At 39.5% G+C, this 19,046-nt stretch overlaps 1 protein-coding gene across 2 annotated transcripts; it reads right to left on the reverse strand.

Annotated features, from left to right (window-relative positions):
- Nucleotides 1-12,042: 12,042 nt before the first annotated feature.
- On the reverse strand, nt 12,043-18,106 carry LOC131939601 (putative methyltransferase-like protein 25). Of its 2 annotated transcripts, none has more exons than XM_059298008.1 (10): nt 17,839-18,106; nt 16,766-17,054; nt 16,316-16,531; nt 15,952-16,122; nt 15,054-15,417; nt 14,730-14,843; nt 14,332-14,447; nt 14,010-14,180; nt 12,528-12,674; nt 12,043-12,203 (listed from the first exon to the last, which is right to left on the reverse strand). In XM_059298008.1, the coding sequence occupies exons 2-10, from the start codon at nt 17,015-17,017 to the stop codon at nt 12,111-12,113; spliced, it is 1,644 nt and encodes a 547-aa protein (XP_059153991.1). In that variant the 5' UTR covers nt 17,018-17,054; nt 17,839-18,106; the 3' UTR covers nt 12,043-12,110. The 2 variants fall into 2 exon arrangements, with proteins under 2 accessions (XP_059153991.1, XP_059153990.1); XM_059298007.1 differs by lacking the exon at nt 17,839-18,106 and adding an exon at nt 17,741-17,822.
- Between the last annotated feature and the right edge of the window lie 940 nt (nt 18,107-19,046).

Raw genomic sequence — 19,046 nt, forward strand, 5'->3', positions numbered from 1 at the left:
CCCCAGAATGACACGACCCCTTAAAATCCCGGATGAAAATAGACATTTTTTCCTCATGTTTTTATTTGCTCAGGTCGACAGGTAAACTAAAGCGAAGCACTAAGAAATGTCGCATAAATTATGCTGTCTACATCTTCGTGCACAAAAACAAGAAAAATAATTGTTAGAAAAAAAAATCCAATTTAATTCCAATTGTCTTATATATTAGACAGCCAACGGCTAATTTTTTAACATAACTGCTTTTTTCTTGATTTCCATTTCCGAAATTAAATTAAGATTTAATTAGCATTCAATTAAGAAACCGAAAATAAAAGAAGCTAGTTAAGAATTAAACCGCTAAAAATATTTTTAGAAAATCTGCTAACGAGCAAATTAAAGGAGAAGAAGGGACGCGCTGTCGGCAGTAAAAAATACAATCTTCGCTGCGAGCAACAACTGGTAATAGAAACATGACGTTCTACACATGTTTATGGCGTCTGGGATGACGTAGTACACAGATGGATGGCTGGTCTCTACTCTGTTGTCCGCTGTGTTGAGTAAGGAACATACCCACCACTACCTGATTTGTTTATGTCCTTACATTTGTGTATCGTGAAAGTATGCGTCTCTATGATAGTGACAGGATTATTTCATGAGAGACAGCTGGATGTACCGTAAAACCTCAGTTGATGTGTTCAGTGGCTTCTGTTTTTAATGACAAAAATAGAAAAAAATATATATCAACATTTTATTTTTCAATTTATATGTTTAGGGGGTCATCAATAATCGACATATTTTACGTCCACTACCCTTCCACAAAAAAAAAACAACCTCCCCCTCCCCAACCCACCAAAAAAAATAACTTTACACCTCTACCTACAACTCCCCTCAAATTTTTTTTGTTTTTTAAAGCATCGACTATTTTCTAAACTATCTACAAAGCTCGGCCTACATTGAGTAACCACTTTATATTATAGTTTACAAAAACAGTTCTCTAAAAACGCTGATCAACAGCTTAAATTCAGTTTGTAACATTGCTTTTTACAAAGTTTAAATTGGGTTGTCATCCCCCACCCAATCCTGTGCGCCCCACCCCCTAGGAGCATGACGTCGTTTATGACAACGAAAGACAGCCTCATCTATAAATAGCTCCTCTTCATGAAAGTTGACCTTAGACTACACCTGACCTAAGACCCAATTCAAAATGAGAGCAGTCTGAAGGAGCGGCCTAGTGTTTTAGCTTGATTAATGTCCCATCTTCATCCTGCTAGCTGACGTCATGCACGTTCGATTACTTGCATGACGTGTGCACGAGAATCATGATGGCATGACGCAGTACGCTACAAGAGTGCCTACTCGCATGAAAACTGTCTTCAAAGTTTCCCAAGTTAATTGTCTGCTTATGTATTTTGATATCGACAGAAAGATATTAATTGCAGACGCCACGATGGTCGAGGGGTTAAAAGCACGTCTAGTGGGTTGTTCCGCTAGGTCAATGGTGAGACGTATCACCACACGGTCGATGGTGAGACGTATCACCACATTCGGGCAATGGTGAGACGTATCACCATACTCGGTCAATTGTGAGATGTGTCACCATATTCGGGCAATGGTGAGGCGTATCACCACTCGGACTACGGTGAGACGTATCACCATACTCGGTCAATTGTGAGACGTCTCACCAGTCCTCACTAAAGCGTGAGTCAAAGTTTTTCTTGCCCGACCATTTCTCTCTCGCCACCAGTATGTCACATATGACTGAGGTTCACGCTACTACATATAAATCCTGACTTCATGTCTGACATCCCCCCCACCCCACACACTCCCCCCCCCCCAACTCTCTGTAAGATCACTGGTCCAGTTATCTAAGCTTGTGAGATATCTAACACAGGAGACCGGACAATAGCGGCTGTCTGTTACAGCGGTCAGCCTGCTAGTCTTAGAGGTGCCTTTCATTGGCCGTCAGGGAGGGGCGGTATGGGGGAGGGGGTACCTTTTAAGTTAAGTATTTTCAGCCTAGTACAGAATAGAAAGTTTCAACAGTGTGTGTAGCATATAGATGTGTGTGTGTGTGTGTTTGTATGAGTTTGTCTGTGCTTAATTATGTAGTGTCTGTGTTTGTATCTGTTTGTGTGTTTCTATTCGTAAACGTGTATTTTTTGTGTGTAAGTGTATGCGAACGTCCATGAAAAAGATTGAAGTATCGCTTTAAGTCAACCCGCGATTTAAATATAACCCAAACTAAAAACGCTCCGTGTTTTGAATAGAAGTAATTTGGGCTATATCTGTCTTTGTCCTGGGTACAAAAATTGGAGGGTAAAAACTGCCCTTGTCCCATCCACGAGATAAGAGAGCTAATGAAGTGAGGTGGAATTAATTTAAAAGGAGAGGCGCGGTCGATACTCGATTAGATGACGTCTGAATGGTCATCAAAGACACGCTTGCGTTATGGATGAGATAATAACCGAGCTTGTTTAATGTCTAGCTGTAATTCATTCATCGCCATCATAGCCACGGCTATGGGGACGATGGACAGAAAACTGAATTAGATAATAAAATAGATAAAACACGAATCATTTTTTACCGGAGTTCAGGGCAAATTAATTTTGTTGGGTTGGGGTGTGGGTCAGACATATTAGATTCACACGATGTTTTTTGCAAATAAAATGATTTGAGAATCAACAATCTATTTGCAAGGTGAAGGCCAAATCTGTTTTTGTTTTCTTTAATCAAACAATCCGTGAGTTAACTTGATGGTAATTGGTAATTTATCCTGGGTTAATTAAATCAGCGGTCACATGACTTGTGGGAAAATATTTCAAAAGTTTCTCCTAAGATTGCTAATCTAGTCTATAGTAGTGGTCACTCCACCTGCTCCTTGCATCTTCCCTCCCACACCACCTTCACCTCTCTTCAATCCAACCAGTAACAGCACCATTTTCTCCCTTCTTCAATCCCACTCAACCCTCTCCATCCTTCAATCCCACTCAACCCTCTCCGTCCTTCAATCCCACTCAACCCTCTCCGTCCTTCAATCCCCTAGTAAGTCCGCCCTCTCCATCCTTCAATCCACCCTGTAAATCCACCCCGTCTAACCTCCTAGTCTCCTAGTTCTTCCAGCACTGGTCATCGCTACAAACTTTTTTCACTAGAATGGTAGCCTCTCCCACTCCCTCACACACCCCCTCTCCCTCACCACCCCCCACCTCCGCCCTCCTGAAGGTCGAGAAGCGTCTCGCCCAGAAGTAAATAATTGTGTTAGACTTGAGATCTTCATTAGCCCATGCCGTTCCGCTGACCACAATACCACCAGCTCAGACAGCGACCCAATCACTGGTCATTAGACGGCCACTGACTATGCAATTCCAAAAGGTCAGTCAAACTCATTTCATGTCCGCGCCATTTTTTTTTTCTGTGGAAATAATCTGTGTGGTTCACTTGATTCTAAGGTAACCTTGAGGAGCTTGGGTATTTCAGGACTTCAAGCAGTGCGTCATTATATTTACATATATATATATATATATGTATATATATATATATATATATATATATTACGAATTTAGACGCCACAGTGCACTTAAAGCCATTTCTATTTACTTGAAGCCACTTCTATTTACTTAAAGCCACTTCTATTTACTTAAAGCCATTTCTATTTACTTAAAGCCATTTCTATTTACTTAAAGCCATTTCTATTTACTTAAAGCCATTTTTATTTACTTAAAGCCATTTCTATTTACTTAAAGCCACTTCTATCTACTTAAAGCCACTTCTATTTACTTAAAGCCATTTCTATTTACTTAAAGCCATTTCTATTTACTTAAAGCCACTTCTATTTACTTAAAGCCATTTCTATTTACTTAAAGCCATTTCTATTTACTTAAAGCCATTTCTATTTACTTAAAGCTAGTTCTATTTACTTAAAGCCATTTCTATTTACTTAAAGCTAGTTCTATTTACTTAAAGCCCTTTCTATTTACTTAAAGCTAGTTCTATTTACTTAAAGCCATTTCTATTTACTTAAAGCTAGTTCTATTTACTTAAAGCCACTTCTATTTACTTAAAGCCATTTCTATTTACTTAAAGCCATTTCTATTTACTTAAAGCCATTTCTATTTACTTAAAGCCATTTCTATTTACTTAAAGCCACTTCTATTTACTTAAAGCCATTTCTATTTACTTAAAGCCATTTCTATTTACTTGAAGCCATTTCTATTTACTTGAAGCCATTTCTATTTACTTAAAGCCATTTCTATTTAATTAAAGCCATTTCTATTTACTTAAAGCCTTTTCTATTTACTTGTGTATACTTGATTATGGTGACTCTCATAGGTTTATAGAGTTCAATGGCATATTTTGTTCTTCATTAAAATAAATTAATTAGGTAATTGTGGGCATGCCTCTAATGTTATTGGAAGATAACGCTATCGACACGGTGAACTGATACACGTTCAAATAATGGGGTGTGGGGGGTTGCTTTTATACTGGCCGGAGTCTTGACTCATCTGTTGATTGTTGATTGTGTGATGATGGAATCTTGTAATGATTGTTGATTGTGTGAAGATAAAATCTTATAATGATTGTTGATAGATTGTGTAATGTTGATCTGCTAATAACCGTTGACTGTGTGTTGAAGGAATTACTTTTTGGTTGCTTTAATCAAAATAGGACTATTTAAAAACAACGTACTTGAGCACACAAATTATTTTGCAGATCATTATGTGGGTGGAGGAGAGGATGCTGGCTCCCCCTCCACCTCACACCCACATTTTTGATCAATCTAACCTCACCACTGCCCAAACGAAATGTTTTCTTTACACCATGATTAAAGTTGATTAACACAGCTGCGTGTTTTATTTTCTTTTGTATCAGTTGACGTTTCCTGTAGCAATACATTTCCAACATTCACAGGCCACAAGAGGCCAGGACAAAAAAATCTCTTAAAGCCAAATTCGATTGGATATTTTTTCCCCCAAATAATTTTATTGAATCTTCAATGTGAAAATCATTGAGGAACAGTCATCAAATTTGCAATAACAACACAAAAATTATGTAGCCTTTAATGATATTTTTTAAGGTTTAAAAAATGTAGCCATATCGATTTACGTGGGTTTTTTTTTTAAATTATTATTTATAGAGGGACATTTTTTTTTAAATATTGACCTTTTCTAGTTCGCTATTATTACAAGACACGAAACACCAACAAAGGTGGTAAAGCCATCACATAAGCTATATAACACTTCAACATTGCACATTGAACGGCAAACCCACTACGTATAGACCTAAGTGACGGCCCATCCCTGATTGTTGCAAACCTTGGAGATTTCTCTAAAAAGAGACAAACGCCAGCATACATCTAGGCTTGTATTCTATACAGTGTGTGCATGCTGGCAACTGGTTGTATCTGATTACCTCAAGGTAGAGGTGGACTGTCGCGCAGTTCTCCGGGGGGGGGGGGCTCTTGGACACTACTAGGACGTCAAACAGCCCAACATGCTGCCGGTACAGTCAAGCATGACAATGGCCATCTTGACGAGTTGACAGTGATGTCTCGTCTGACACCAGACAGTTGACAGTGACGTCTGACACCAGACAGTGACGTCTGACACCAGACAGTTGACAGTGACGTCTGACACCAGACAGTGACGTCTGACACCAGACAGTTGACAGTGACGTCTGACACCAGACAGTTGACAGTGACGTCTGACACCAGACAGTTGACAGTGACGTCTGACACCAGACAGTTGACAGTGACGTCTGACACCAGACAGTTGACAGTGACGTCTGACACCAGACAGTTGACAGTGACGTCTGACACCAGACAGTTGACAGTGACGTCTGACACCAGACAGTGACGTCTGACACCAGACAGTGACGTCTGACACCAGACAGTGACGTCTGACACCAGACAGTGACGTCTGACACCAGACAGTGACGTCTGACACCAGACAGTTGACAGTGACGTCTGACACCAGACAGTTGACAGTGACGTCTGACACCAGACAGTTGACAGTGACGTCTGACACCAGACAGTTGACAGTGACGTCTGACACCAGACAGTTGACAGTGACGTCTGACACCAGACAGTTGACAGTGACGTCTGACACCAGACAGTTGACAGTGACGTCTGACACCAGACAGTTGACAGTGACGTCTGACACCAGACAGTTGACAGTGACGTCTGACACCAGACAGTTGACAGTGACGTCTGACACCAGACAGTTGACAGTGACGTCTGACACCAGACAGTTGACAGTGACGTCTGACACCAGACAGTTGACAGTGACGTCCGTCTGACACCAGACAGTTGACAGTGACGTCCGTCTGACACCAGACAGTTGACAGTGACGTCCGTCTGACACCAGACAGTTGACAGTGACGTCCGTCTGACACCAGACAGTGACGTCTGACACCAGACAGTGACGTCTGACACCAGACAGTGACGTCTGACACCAGACAGTGACGTCTGACACCAGACAGTGACGTCTGACACCAGACAGTGACGTCTGACACCAGACAGTGACGTCTGACACCAGACAGTTGACAGTGACGTCTGACACCAGACAGTTGACAGTGACGTCTGACACCAGACAGTTGACAGTGACGTCTGACACCAGACAGTTGACAGTGACGTCTGACACCAGACAGTTGACAGTGACGTCTGACACCAGACAGTTGACAGTGACGTCTGACACCAGACAGTTGACAGTGACGTCTGACACCAGACAGTTGACAGTGACGTCTGACACCAGACAGTTGACAGTGACGTCTGACACCAGACAGTTGACAGTGACGTCTGACACCAGACAGTTGACAGTGACGTCTGACACCAGACAGTTGACAGTGACGTCTGACACCAGACAGTTTGACAAACGAAAATCCACGTGACTGGCAGCTGATCCTTTGAGTTCCCTGGCTGCGCAATTCAATTAAATCTGGAATCCCAGGTTTTCTGGGCCCGTCTCAGGTTCGGACAGATCGATTTGTGCCAGAACACTTTGCTCCTGGACAGATCGATTTGTGCCAGAACACTTTGCTCCTGGACTGATCGATTTGTGCCAGAACACTTTGCTCCTGAACTGATAGATTTGTGCCAGAACACTTTGCTCCTGGACTGATCGATTTGTGCCAGAACACTTTGCTCCTGGACTGATCGATTTGTGCCAGAACACTTTGGTCTTGGATTGATCGATTTGTGCCAGAACACTCCTGGACTGATCGATTTGTGCCAGAACACTCCTGGACTGATCGATTTGTGCCAGAACACTCCTGAAATGATCGATTTGTGCCAGAACACTTTGCTCCTGGACTGATCGATTTGTGCCAGAACACTCCTGAAATGATCGATTTGTGCCAGAACACTTTGGTCTTGGATTGATCGATTTGTGTCAGAACACTCCTGGACTGATCGATTTGTGCCAGAACACTCCTGGACTGATCGATTTGTGCCAGATCACTTTGGTCTTGGATTGATCGATTTGTGCCAGAACACTCCTGAAATGATCGATTTGTGCCAGAACACTTTACTCCTGGACTGATCGATTTTACCGTTTATTAGAATTGGGATTTAGACAATTGTCTTAGCAACGAACTTCGGATTATACAAAATATAAACGGACAGAAAATATAGTACGGTCTACAAGACATTATACAGTAAAGTAGAACTTTTTAAAAGTTGGTTCAGTAAAGTATAAAGATGCTCAGTCTCACCATATTTTAGCATGTTTCCCTACCCCGTAGTAAATTTATGATCTTATTTCTATTCGGATTTGATGTAGCTATGACGCCAGTCACCCATCCCAGGGAGATGTAGCTATGACGCCAGTCACCCACCCCAGGGAGATGTAGCTATGACGTCAGTCATCCACCCCACTGAGATGTAGCTATGACGCCAGTCACCCACCCCAGGGAGATGTAGCTATGACGTCAGTCACCCACCCCAGGGAGATGTAGCTATGACGCCAGTCTACCACCCCACTGAGATGTAGCTATGACGTCAGTCACCCACCCCAGGGAGATGTAGCTATGACGTCAGTCACCCACCCCAGGGAGATGTAGCTATGACGTCAGTCACCCACCCCAGGGAGATGTAGCTATGACGTCAGTCTACCACCCCACTGAGATGTAGCTATGACGTCAGTCTACCACCCCAGGGGAGATGTAGTTATGACGCCAGTCTACCACCCCAGGGGAGATGTAGCTGTGACGCCAGTCTACCACCCCAGGGGAGATGTAGCTATGACGCCAGTCTACCACCCCATTGGAGATGTAGCTATGACGCCAGTCTACCACCCCAGGGGAGATGTAACTATGACACCAGTCACCCATCCCAGGGAGATGTAGCTATGACGCCGGTCTACCACTCCAGGGAGATGTAGCTATGACGTCAGTCTACCACCACAGGGAGATGTAGCTATGACGCCAGTCACCCACCTCCCTGAGATGTAGCTATGACGCCGGTCTACCACTCCAGGGAGATGTAGCTATGACGTCAGTCTACCACCACAGGGAGATGTAGCTATGACGTCAGTCTACCACTCCAGGGAGATGTAACTATGACGTCAGTCACCCATCCCGCTGAGATGTAGCTATGACGCCAGTCATCCACCCCAGGGAGATGTAGCTATGACGCCGGTCTACCACCCCACTGAGATGTAGCTATGACGTCAGTCTACCACTCCAGGGAAATGTAACTATGACGCCAGTCTACCACCCCACTGAGATGTAGCTATGACGCCGGTCTACCACTCCAGGGAGATGTAGCTATGACGCCAGTCACCCACCCCACTGAGATGTAGCTATGACGCCGGTCTACCACTCCAGGGAGATGTAGCTATGACGCCAGTCTACCACCCCACTGAGATGTAGCTATTGTTATGTGCCGCTTCTGACAGCCGCGGAGGAAGCGGACACCCCAGGTTCGTTTGGTATGGTACCGATAGAAGTCGCTTTAATGGAATCCCAACAACTTGCCGTGAGCTCGTTAATGCTGTCTAGGGGTAAAACACGACAAATCGAAGAGACTCAACACGACTTAAACTATGAATACCTTTTTAATAAATGTACAAGATTATGACACTTGGTAAGTTCAAACAGTACAGACTCTAAGAGTACAATAAATAAACTCAAAAACTCCAACTTACAGTTTGAGAAAATCACAATATATCACAGCTGTGGCTTAGTATATTATACACCAATAAAGATCAATACTTCACACAACTGAATGGCATCATAAATACCACAAAAAACCAAGAGACGTATTGCCTCTACAACAATAGATATCCACATAAAGGTCAAACTATCACCGATGTAATCAAAAAGGTGCAATAATACACCAGAACAAAATAGTTGAAATACTACAACTTGCCACATAATTCCTTATACAAAGGTGATAAAACATTTCACATAATTACAATACTGCAAAATGTGGCACACATAACCACCGGCACAACTCTCCTGGTCCAAAGGTCAATCTGGCTGCCTTTGGACATGAAAAAACCCGAGATTAAATACAACTCAGATTAAGGGGAAATAACTCAAAAGTCTTAAGACTATTGGTTGAGGGTCTGTCAAGGATCCTCACAGTCGCAAGATCATTGGTTGAGGATCTGCCAGTGATTAAAAATACAATCACCTGACGTGACAGAGTTCAGTTGACCGATTCGTACCAGTGAACTGACAATTCTCCCAAGGTCAAATACATAACTCAGGAGATTAAATATACATAAAGCAAAAAGACCTAAGTAGGTCACACTATGATGCCAGTCACCCACCCCACTGAGATGTAGCTATGACGCCAGTCTACCACCCCACTGAGATGTAGCTATGACGCCGGTCACCTACCCCACTGAGATGTAGCTATGACGTCAGTCTACCACCCCACTGAGATGTAGCTATGACGCCGGTCTACCACTCCAGGGAGATGTAGCTATGACGCCAGTCTACCACCCCACTGAGATGTAGCTATGACGCCAGTCACCTACCCCACTGAGATGTAGCTATGACGTCAGTCTACCACCCCACTGAGATGTAGCTATGACGTCAGTCTACCACCCCACTGAGATGTAGCTATGACGCCAGTCTACCACCCCACTGAGATGTAGCTATGACGCCAGTCACCTACCCCACTGAGATGTAGCTATGACGTCAGTCTACCACCCCACTGAGATGTAGCTATGACGCCGGTCTACCACTCCAGGGAGATGTAGCTATGACGCCAGTCTACCACTCCAGGGAGATGTAGCTATGACGCCAGTCTACCACTCCAGGGAGATGTAGCTATGACGCCAGTCTACCACCCCACTGAGATGTAGCTATGACGTCAGTCTACCACCACAGGGAGATGTAGCTATGGCGCCAGTCATTCACCCCAATGAGATTTTCACTTTCTAATTCTCTCGCCCACAGATCAAGTACACGGGGGCAGGGGGTCAACCTAGCGGAAAGGGCGGGGCTGGGACAGAGTGCACGGGCAGGAAGGCAGGCCAAAGACTTTAATTAAACCGGCCGCCCATGTGTAACAACAGGCTCTTAGGCAGGCTTGTAACAAATTTATTGGGCCAGATTTCTGGGAGATTTCTTTCCCAATTTTTTTTTCACAAGTTTTTATTTTTATTTCGTTGATGCATCTTGCTGAAGTGAAGAATAACCCGCTAAGCATTGCTTGATCGTAGCCCAGATTTCCTTTCGTGCTTGCCGGGATGGAAATTGAAAAAGAGATGGTAGTCGCCTGCGAGGGCAGGACGCCGACAACACATTAATTGGAATTACATTTTATTTCTGGCCGGCCGAGACACGCGACGGCTACCGTGCCCGGTCTAGGATTTGTTTTTAAGTGAAGATCTTTGATGTGAAACTGGTTATATGATGTCAAATGTCATTTGGTTAATACTCCGCCTATATGTGTGTATATATATATATGTATATATATATATATATATATATATATATATATATATATCCCAATATATAGCCTGTATTGTACATGCACGCGCTTATAACTTTAAAAAGAAATAACGGCATTTTGATAGAGGAATTATCTATGTAGAAATGAAAAACTATTTTGACATACCCTGCACTAATCTAGACACTCGTGACGTTAATCCTCTGTAAGACTTTTAACACCCTGATTGCCACTAATTAGAAACACTATACCGTTATATATTTTCTGCCCTAAAGACTTTGCCACTTCTACCAAAAAAAGATTTGGGTTAAACGTACAGACTTTAATTTCAGTAATGGGGAACACTTCGGAAGTTTTTCAAATTGTAATACAAGGGAAGTAACAAAGAAATAATGCAAGGTTATTTTATATTCCCTCCCTTGGAATGGATTTACTAAACAAGAACAGTCAAAATTGTATTCAGTTATTTCTTTTCTCGTGTTTTTAGCATAATTAAAAGGCTAACATGTACATACTGTTTATTTTTGCTGCTATGCTTCTAAAATTTTCACAGCAAAAAGGAAAATGAAAACAAACTCAATATTTCCCTTATTTGTTAATATGCCTGCATTATGTATATGGCAACATGGTCTCTGAGATAATATCTGATCTACATTCACATATTTTAAATGCTATTAAACTGCAACAAACTTATGGGTGTATTAATAAATCTTATAGATAAAAAGTCTTTTTCAAGTACAAGTTACTCTGTAGAATTGATATACTTCTCTCTTTAGTATTTTCTGTTTTGAGACACGACTTATTTTAGAAACCATCATCATGAGGTCTAGTACCACTGTATGCATTTGTTTTACATTGTAAATATAGCCTCTCTCACAGACAGCAAACACTGCACTAATATATCACAGCTGTGCAAACAAATGACTGCTGTATATGGACACATGCAGGAAATATTTGTCAAGAGCCTTCCTGTCATAAATAAAGGTTCATTGTTCTCAACTGATGATACAACTTGAACTGTTGAACTTAGTTTAAATAAATAAAGGTTCATCATTCTCTTCTCACGACTGATGATACAACTTGAACTGTTGAACTTAGTTTAAGTTTATTACAATTTAACAGCCTCTTAACATATGTAATGTGATTAAAATACAGATAATCTTCAACAAAGTAATAACACATTTTAATTCATTTTGATTGTTTTAAATGGATTAATGCCAACATATATTAATCACAAATCTTCTTTTAAAGAAATAATAGCATAGCATCGAGGTGATGTGACTGGTTCAAAAAGCTTCACCAAAAAGGCACTCCGTACTTTTTCCTGAAATGTAACACAACATTATTTACAATAAAAATAGTCTGCTAAAATTACTTAGTTAAAAAAGATTTTTTAAAATTCAATTTTCTACAGGTAAACATTTGTCGAGGTTTCTAAACAAACAATTCTGGAGCCAGGCTAAAATTTGGCCATGACATGGCCTGCTCTGGGAGAAGCTGGTCTAAAATTTGGCCATATTACCTGCTCCAAAAGCTGGTCTAAAATTTGGCCATGACATTGCCTGCTCCAGGAGAAGCTGGTCTAAAATTTGGCCATGACATGACCTGCTCTAGGAGAAGCTGGTCTAAAATTTGGCCATGATCTTACCTGCTCCAACAGATACAGGAGCCGATCAAGTAGAATCAAAGCTTCAATCACAGGTGAGAGGACAAGCTTGAGCTGAAAAAATGCTGCCATCATGTGCTGAACACCTTTGTGCTCTTCTTCTGTTTCTCTGATTAATTCCTCCGTCACCTGAAAGAGGATAAGTTGGGATTAAAGTGATTAAATCTTCTGTCAACTGAAACAGGATAAGTTGGGATTAAAGTGATTAAATCTTCTGTCAACTGAAACAGGATAAGTTGGGATTAAAGTGATTAAATCTTCTGTCAACTGAAACAGGATAAGTTGGGATTAAAGTGATTAAATCTTCTGTCAACTGAAACAGGATAAGTTGGGATTAAAGTGATTAATTCTTCTGTCAACTGAAACATGGGATAAGTTGGGATTAAAGTGATTAATTCCTCCGTCACCTGAAACATGGGATAAGTTGGGATTAAAGTGATTAATTCCTCCGTCACCTGAAACATGGGATAAGTTGGGATTAAAGTGATTAATTCCTCCGTCACCTGAAACATGGGATAAGTTGGGATTAAAGTGATTAATTCCTCAGTCACCTGGAACATGGGATAAGTTTGGATTAAAGTGATTAATTAATCCGTCACCTGAAACATGGGATAAGTTGGGATTAAAGTGATTAATTCTTCTGTCAACTGAAACAAGTTAAGTTGGGATTAAAGTGATTAAATCTTCTGTCAACTGAAACAGGATAAGTTGGGATTAAAGTGATTAAATCTTCTGTCAACTGAAACAGGATAAGTTGGGATTAAAGTGATTAAATCTTCTGTCAACTGAAACAGGATAAGTTGGGATTAAAGTGATTAAATCTTCTGACACTTAAAACATGGGATAAGTTGGGATTAAAGTGATTAAATCTTCTGTCACTTAAAACATGGGATAAGTTGGGATTAAAGTGATTAAATCTTCTGTCACTTAAAACATGGGATAAGTTGAAATTAAAGTGATTAAATCTTCTGTCACTTAAAACATGGGATAAGTTGGGATTAAAGTGATTAAATCTTCTGTCGACTGAAACATGGGATAAGTTGGGATTAAAGTGATTAAATCTTCTGTCAACTGAAACAGGATAAGTTGGGATTAAAGTGATTAAATCTTCTGTCCCCTAAAATGTGTGATAAGTTGGGATTAAAGTGATTAAATCTACTGTCCCTTAAAACATGGGATAAGTTGGGATTAAAGTGATTAAATCTTCTGTCCCCTAAAACATGGGATAAGTTGGGATTAAAGTGATTAATCTTCTGTCAACTGAAACAGGATAAGTTGGGATTAAAATGATTAAATCTTCTGTCCCCTAAAATGTGTGATAAGTTGGGATTAAAGTGGAGCTGATTACAGAACAAAATAAAATCTATCTAATCAGTTAAGTATACTATGATTAGAGTAGGCTTTGTGTTAACAATTCAATATTCAGGTCTACACAGAGTACTTGAAATAAAAATGTTAACTTACCACATCAGAATTGAGCCCCAACTTTTCAACTGACTTTCTGGCATAATCATGGAAAGACTGACTCCGTTTGATCAGGTTTCGCATCCCGTAGATCCTGGATGGTACAGGAATTCTGAGCTTTGTCAGGAGAATATTCAGGAGCGCCCGCCAGTAGAAATCATGGCCCTGGAGCTGAAGATAGAACAAGAAATTCAAAAGTCAGAAAACTTATGGCAGCAACAATATTCTGTCTCAGCAAAAACAAGAATCAAAGGGGAAACAACCACATGTTGTCATAAGTAACACTGAAAAGGAAACAATGAGAAGGGAAGTAACCACTAACCTGTTTGGAGTCTTGTATCCTCTGTATAGACTGTGATGCCAAGTTTCTGGCATTACGCCCAAGATGGAGCTTAAGACTTTGACCATAAGAGCTCAAAGGAAAATCACACAGTTCTCCTGTGAGAATAATTAAGCTATAGTCATTTACCAACATATTACTTCTTAATTCTATGGTGCAATGAGTTGTTAAAATTTTATACTCATTTGAAAGCTGATTGATGTTGTATATTCATTAGTTTTATAGCTACAATACTGTCAAACTACAATACATATTAGTTCTGTATATGTGTAAATAAAAGCATTTACTTTTTTTTTTTCAATTTCAAATGAAAAACGCTCTAGTTGACATTACAAAATTTTTTAAAATGCATCCAGATTTTAATAGCAGTCTGTACCCACCAGATTCTTCCATCAGTTGATAGCAGCAGCCCACACAACAAAGTGCTTGAGAGGAGGAATCTTTCAAGAACAGTCTCATGGCTGTGACGGCCAAACTCCCACATGTGTGCAAACCTAGGGACAAAATGAGACTCATGTACAACACACTGCAGCCTGGGACATGGATGGAGTTGATCCCAACTCAATGACTTGTGTTAAAAGGAAAACACATTTTCTAAATATCGGTAGTTATTTGTAAATGAAAGATAGATTTACACAAGTATTTTACTGAAATTTGAAACTCAATGTATCTACATGTTCAGAATAAAGAAAGAGTAGACTTACCTGTCAACAAGAATCTTGATGTGGTGCCACACCTGTTGTTCTGGTACAGGTGTGCTGCGGTCTCCTGCACCAGCTGCTGTAGGCGAAGGTCTTCATCAACAAACAGTGTGACTGGCACGTACAGGCTTGTGGTTACTGCGTCAGGCAGTGTGCCGGCAGGGTCCTCTACTTTAGCAGCACCTGTAGAGTTGCTTAAGCTCTGAGCGGCCAGGAGATCACAAATATCAGTCTCAGAACACTGCTCACAGCTGGTTGATTCACATTCACAAGTTTTACTATAATTTATGGCATTCTTATTTTTAATGCAGGAGAGTTCTTTATTTTTTATCACTGGACTGTCAGTACCAATTGTGAAACTCTTAGTCTGAAGAGAAAAAATAATCAATATATTATTAAATACTTCAATAACTACTTTCAAACATGTAATTTGAATATTTCTGCTTTTTAGATTAAGACAGAAAACAGATGTTTTAAACATGAGATCTAAAGACCAATAAAAAAAGCATTTAGAAATATTCTGTGTAACCTCAAATAAAGCAATGTGTCTTATTGTATATAATATATAAAAATCTACTACATAGAAAATAGAATTTAAAAAAACAATAATAGTTAAGAATGCAGATGAAGAAATTATTACAAACTTAGAGCAAGATTGAAATGTATGAAAATATAATTTTGACTATAAAAACCAATCTCAAAATAAAATAATATAGTTTTACATATTTTTTTAAACATCTGCGGTTTTACAATTTTTTTTAAAATAAGGGAATACATATTTTTTATAAATATACAGTTTTACACATTTTTTAAAATATGAAATTTTAAGTATTTTTTTTTAAATAAGCAGTTTTATGTATTTTTATGTATTTACAACATATAACGTAAGTCATTTACAAACCTTTTTTCTTTTTTTCTTGGTTAAAATATTCCACCTCTTGGCAAGTCTGGCATCCCGCCTCTGAGCACTGTGGGTATTGTTGTCACTAGAGTCCAGGCCAACAACAGGTATCTGGTGTTTTCTTGCCAAGTCAGTGCTCAGGTATCCTTTACCACTCCCAAAGTCTATCACCTGCAACAATATGTTATTTCAAACATCAATATTTAAACAGATGAAATTCTCACTTGAGTTATTTTACAAATATTTAAGTTAAAAATTCTTTAATCTTTTAATCCAATAGTTTTTTGAATAAGACAAAGTCCACAAACTAAATGGAAATAAAAGATGAGATACAAATTGTATTGGATGAAAATCTCAGACTGACCACATGAGCAGCACAAGACTTGTACAGAGCAGACACAGTGTCTGACATGATGCCAACTTCGTGGTACTTTTTCATGGACATGGACTCGGAGACGATTTCATGGTAGTCTTCTTCAGTGTGGCAGTTCGGTACAGTTAATATGTCTTCCACTGGAGTCAGGACACCCAGGTTCTCCAGAAATAACTCGTGTGATTGTCTTATAAAAGCTGTCAACCACTAAAAATTGGGTAGAAAAGATTACAGTGAGTCTAAATTTTATACTTTTCAATCAAAACTGGATTTTAAAAATAGAAACAATGAAGAGATTTTTAAATTATTTTATTATGAGCTAAAAACAGAAAAAGATTCACAATTATCTGTCTTAAACTTGTATAAAAGAAAACTGGTCGTTTGACTATGAAAATTTTTTTAAAATTGTTAATGTAATTATAATCATTTAGAGACACCTACTAGAATTTTTTCATCAGACCCAGGGCTGGCTGAGACACCTTTCATTGGCAAGGTAACTAGATCTTCTGAGCTGCATGTCATCAAAAAGTCTTGCACAGGTTTAGGCACAAACTTGTCCCAGTGCCTCTCAGTTATAAACTCGGCTCCGTGTGTGTTCACAAGGGCAATGTATCCCTCTAGATGTGACCAGATTTTATCAATACAATTTCTTACTAGCTCAAGTCTCTCATTTCTTCCTATCTTTGCATCCATTGTTTCTTTCACTGGTAGGCTTGTAAAACCTATTCTTCTGCAGAAAAAATAAATATTCAAAGAAAATTTGATCAACATACTCTAACATAGTAGGTCCCTGCATAAGATATAGGCCTACATTTTTTTTTTACATACTACATACTATGGCTAACAAGGGACATAGACAGTCACATAGATCTAGAAATCATATTATATATATATAGATTATATAATATATAGGCTAGGGATTATATTGTATATTATATAGGCCATCTGCAGTGGCGTAGCGAGGTTGGGTGTCACCCGGTGCGGCACTTATTAATGGTGTCACCACCAGAGGCACAGTGACCCTTCCCAGCGCCCGGGGACAAACTTTCAATTTTCCATTTGCACCCCCACTTCAAACATTCGATTTGCACCCCCACTTCAAACATTTGATTTGCACCCCCCTCCCTCCACCCTTGTCGGGATTTGGGAATTGTCAAATTTGCTCTTAAAAGACTTTTTAACACTCACTAAAAGTCTAACTTCTAAGTCAAGTCTAGATTCTAGATAAGTGGAATAATAATTTTTCTCTAGATCTATAATAATTCTATATTAATATTAGTAATTAGTCTCTCTCTCTATATATATATCTATAATACTATTAATAATAGATCTAAATCTAGATCTGAGATCTAGTTAAGCACACTAACTTAAACTTAGTTAATTAATATATATAGATCTAGGCCTAGTTAGACTAACAATTTTAGCATAGATATCTTGCCAAGATATTATCTTGGTCTTGTAGATCTAGATAGATCTAGATCTAGATTCTAGATTCTAGTAGTAGAAATGTGTACCAATAATCCAGATAAAAATGTGTTGTAATAAGCCAAGTTCGAATTTTTTTTAATTATAGGATCTATTTGTAGGCCTAGTAAAAGTAATTTAAATTATAATAGCATTTCGAATCCACTTTAAATAATATAGATCTAGATTTATAGGCATATCGATATATTTTTTCCCCATCAATGTTTGGTTGCCTCTAATCTGTGGGTTCCACATATTTTCGTTTGACATTTAGATCTAGATCTAGTAGTCCTAGTTGATTTAGGTAATCTTCAAGGCGAGAAGGTGGAGAAGTTGGTCCTTTTGTTACATGGAGGGATGGGGGGGGGGGGGGGGGGGAAGAGAGAAGAGAAGAGAGAGAGAGGGATGGGGGGGGGTGGCTGAAATTGGTAAGGTGACACAATTTGCATTTTTATTTTAAAAACTGAATCTTAATAATTATTTCACACTTTTTGAGGACTTTTTTTTGCCGTGCGCAAAAAGTCGTTTATAATTATGAAGAAATCTGTTTTAAAAACAAAAACTGTTTCTTTTTTTTTTTGGGGGAGGGGGGGGGGGGGGAGGGGGGGAATTATGGTGTTGACTAAAATATGTTTGTTTAAAGGGTCAGAGAGAGGAGTGGTGTGGCTTAATCTTAATGTAATGATGTTGAAGGGAGAAACATAATTTATAACTCGTGCTGTCATTTTTTGCAGCTGTTTATTTTCTTAACTGTGGCTGTGTATAATACTTGAGCTTAAAGTAAGCTTTTTTAATTTTTTTTCAACCCTTTTGTCGCCCCCCTTAGGTTTGGCACTAAAGGCAGCCACCCATATAGCATAACCTAGCTACACCACAGCTAGGAGCAAAGCTTATTTCAGGTGTCTCTTCGGGTAGGGTAGGTGGAGTTACATCTGTGAACAATACTGTTTTCATCTAACCATAGAGGGCAATGCAGTAACAACACACAATGCAGCTGTTTTAATGTAGAGTACAAATGTTAAGTGATACAGTTTCAAGAGTCACAGCTCATTAATTACTTTGATTTTTATTTGAGTCATTATCCATTTTGAACTACATGTAATGGTAAATTATGTACTCTGCTGTTGAGATCTACAGTTGTACTTTTTGTTATTTTCTTTTTTATTGACTAAAGTAAAGAGACCACATTAAAGTATCTGCTGATTTATGTAAATAACACTGGGTGATCAAAAGATTATTTTTTGTATGGTGTTCTCTA

Source organism: Physella acuta, unplaced genomic scaffold (genome assembly GCF_028476545.2).
Source record: "Physella acuta isolate Inbredline_101_S28 unplaced genomic scaffold, ASM2847654v3 ptg000284l, whole genome shotgun sequence".
In the NCBI taxonomy this organism is placed as follows: domain Eukaryota; kingdom Metazoa; phylum Mollusca; class Gastropoda; family Physidae; genus Physella; species Physella acuta.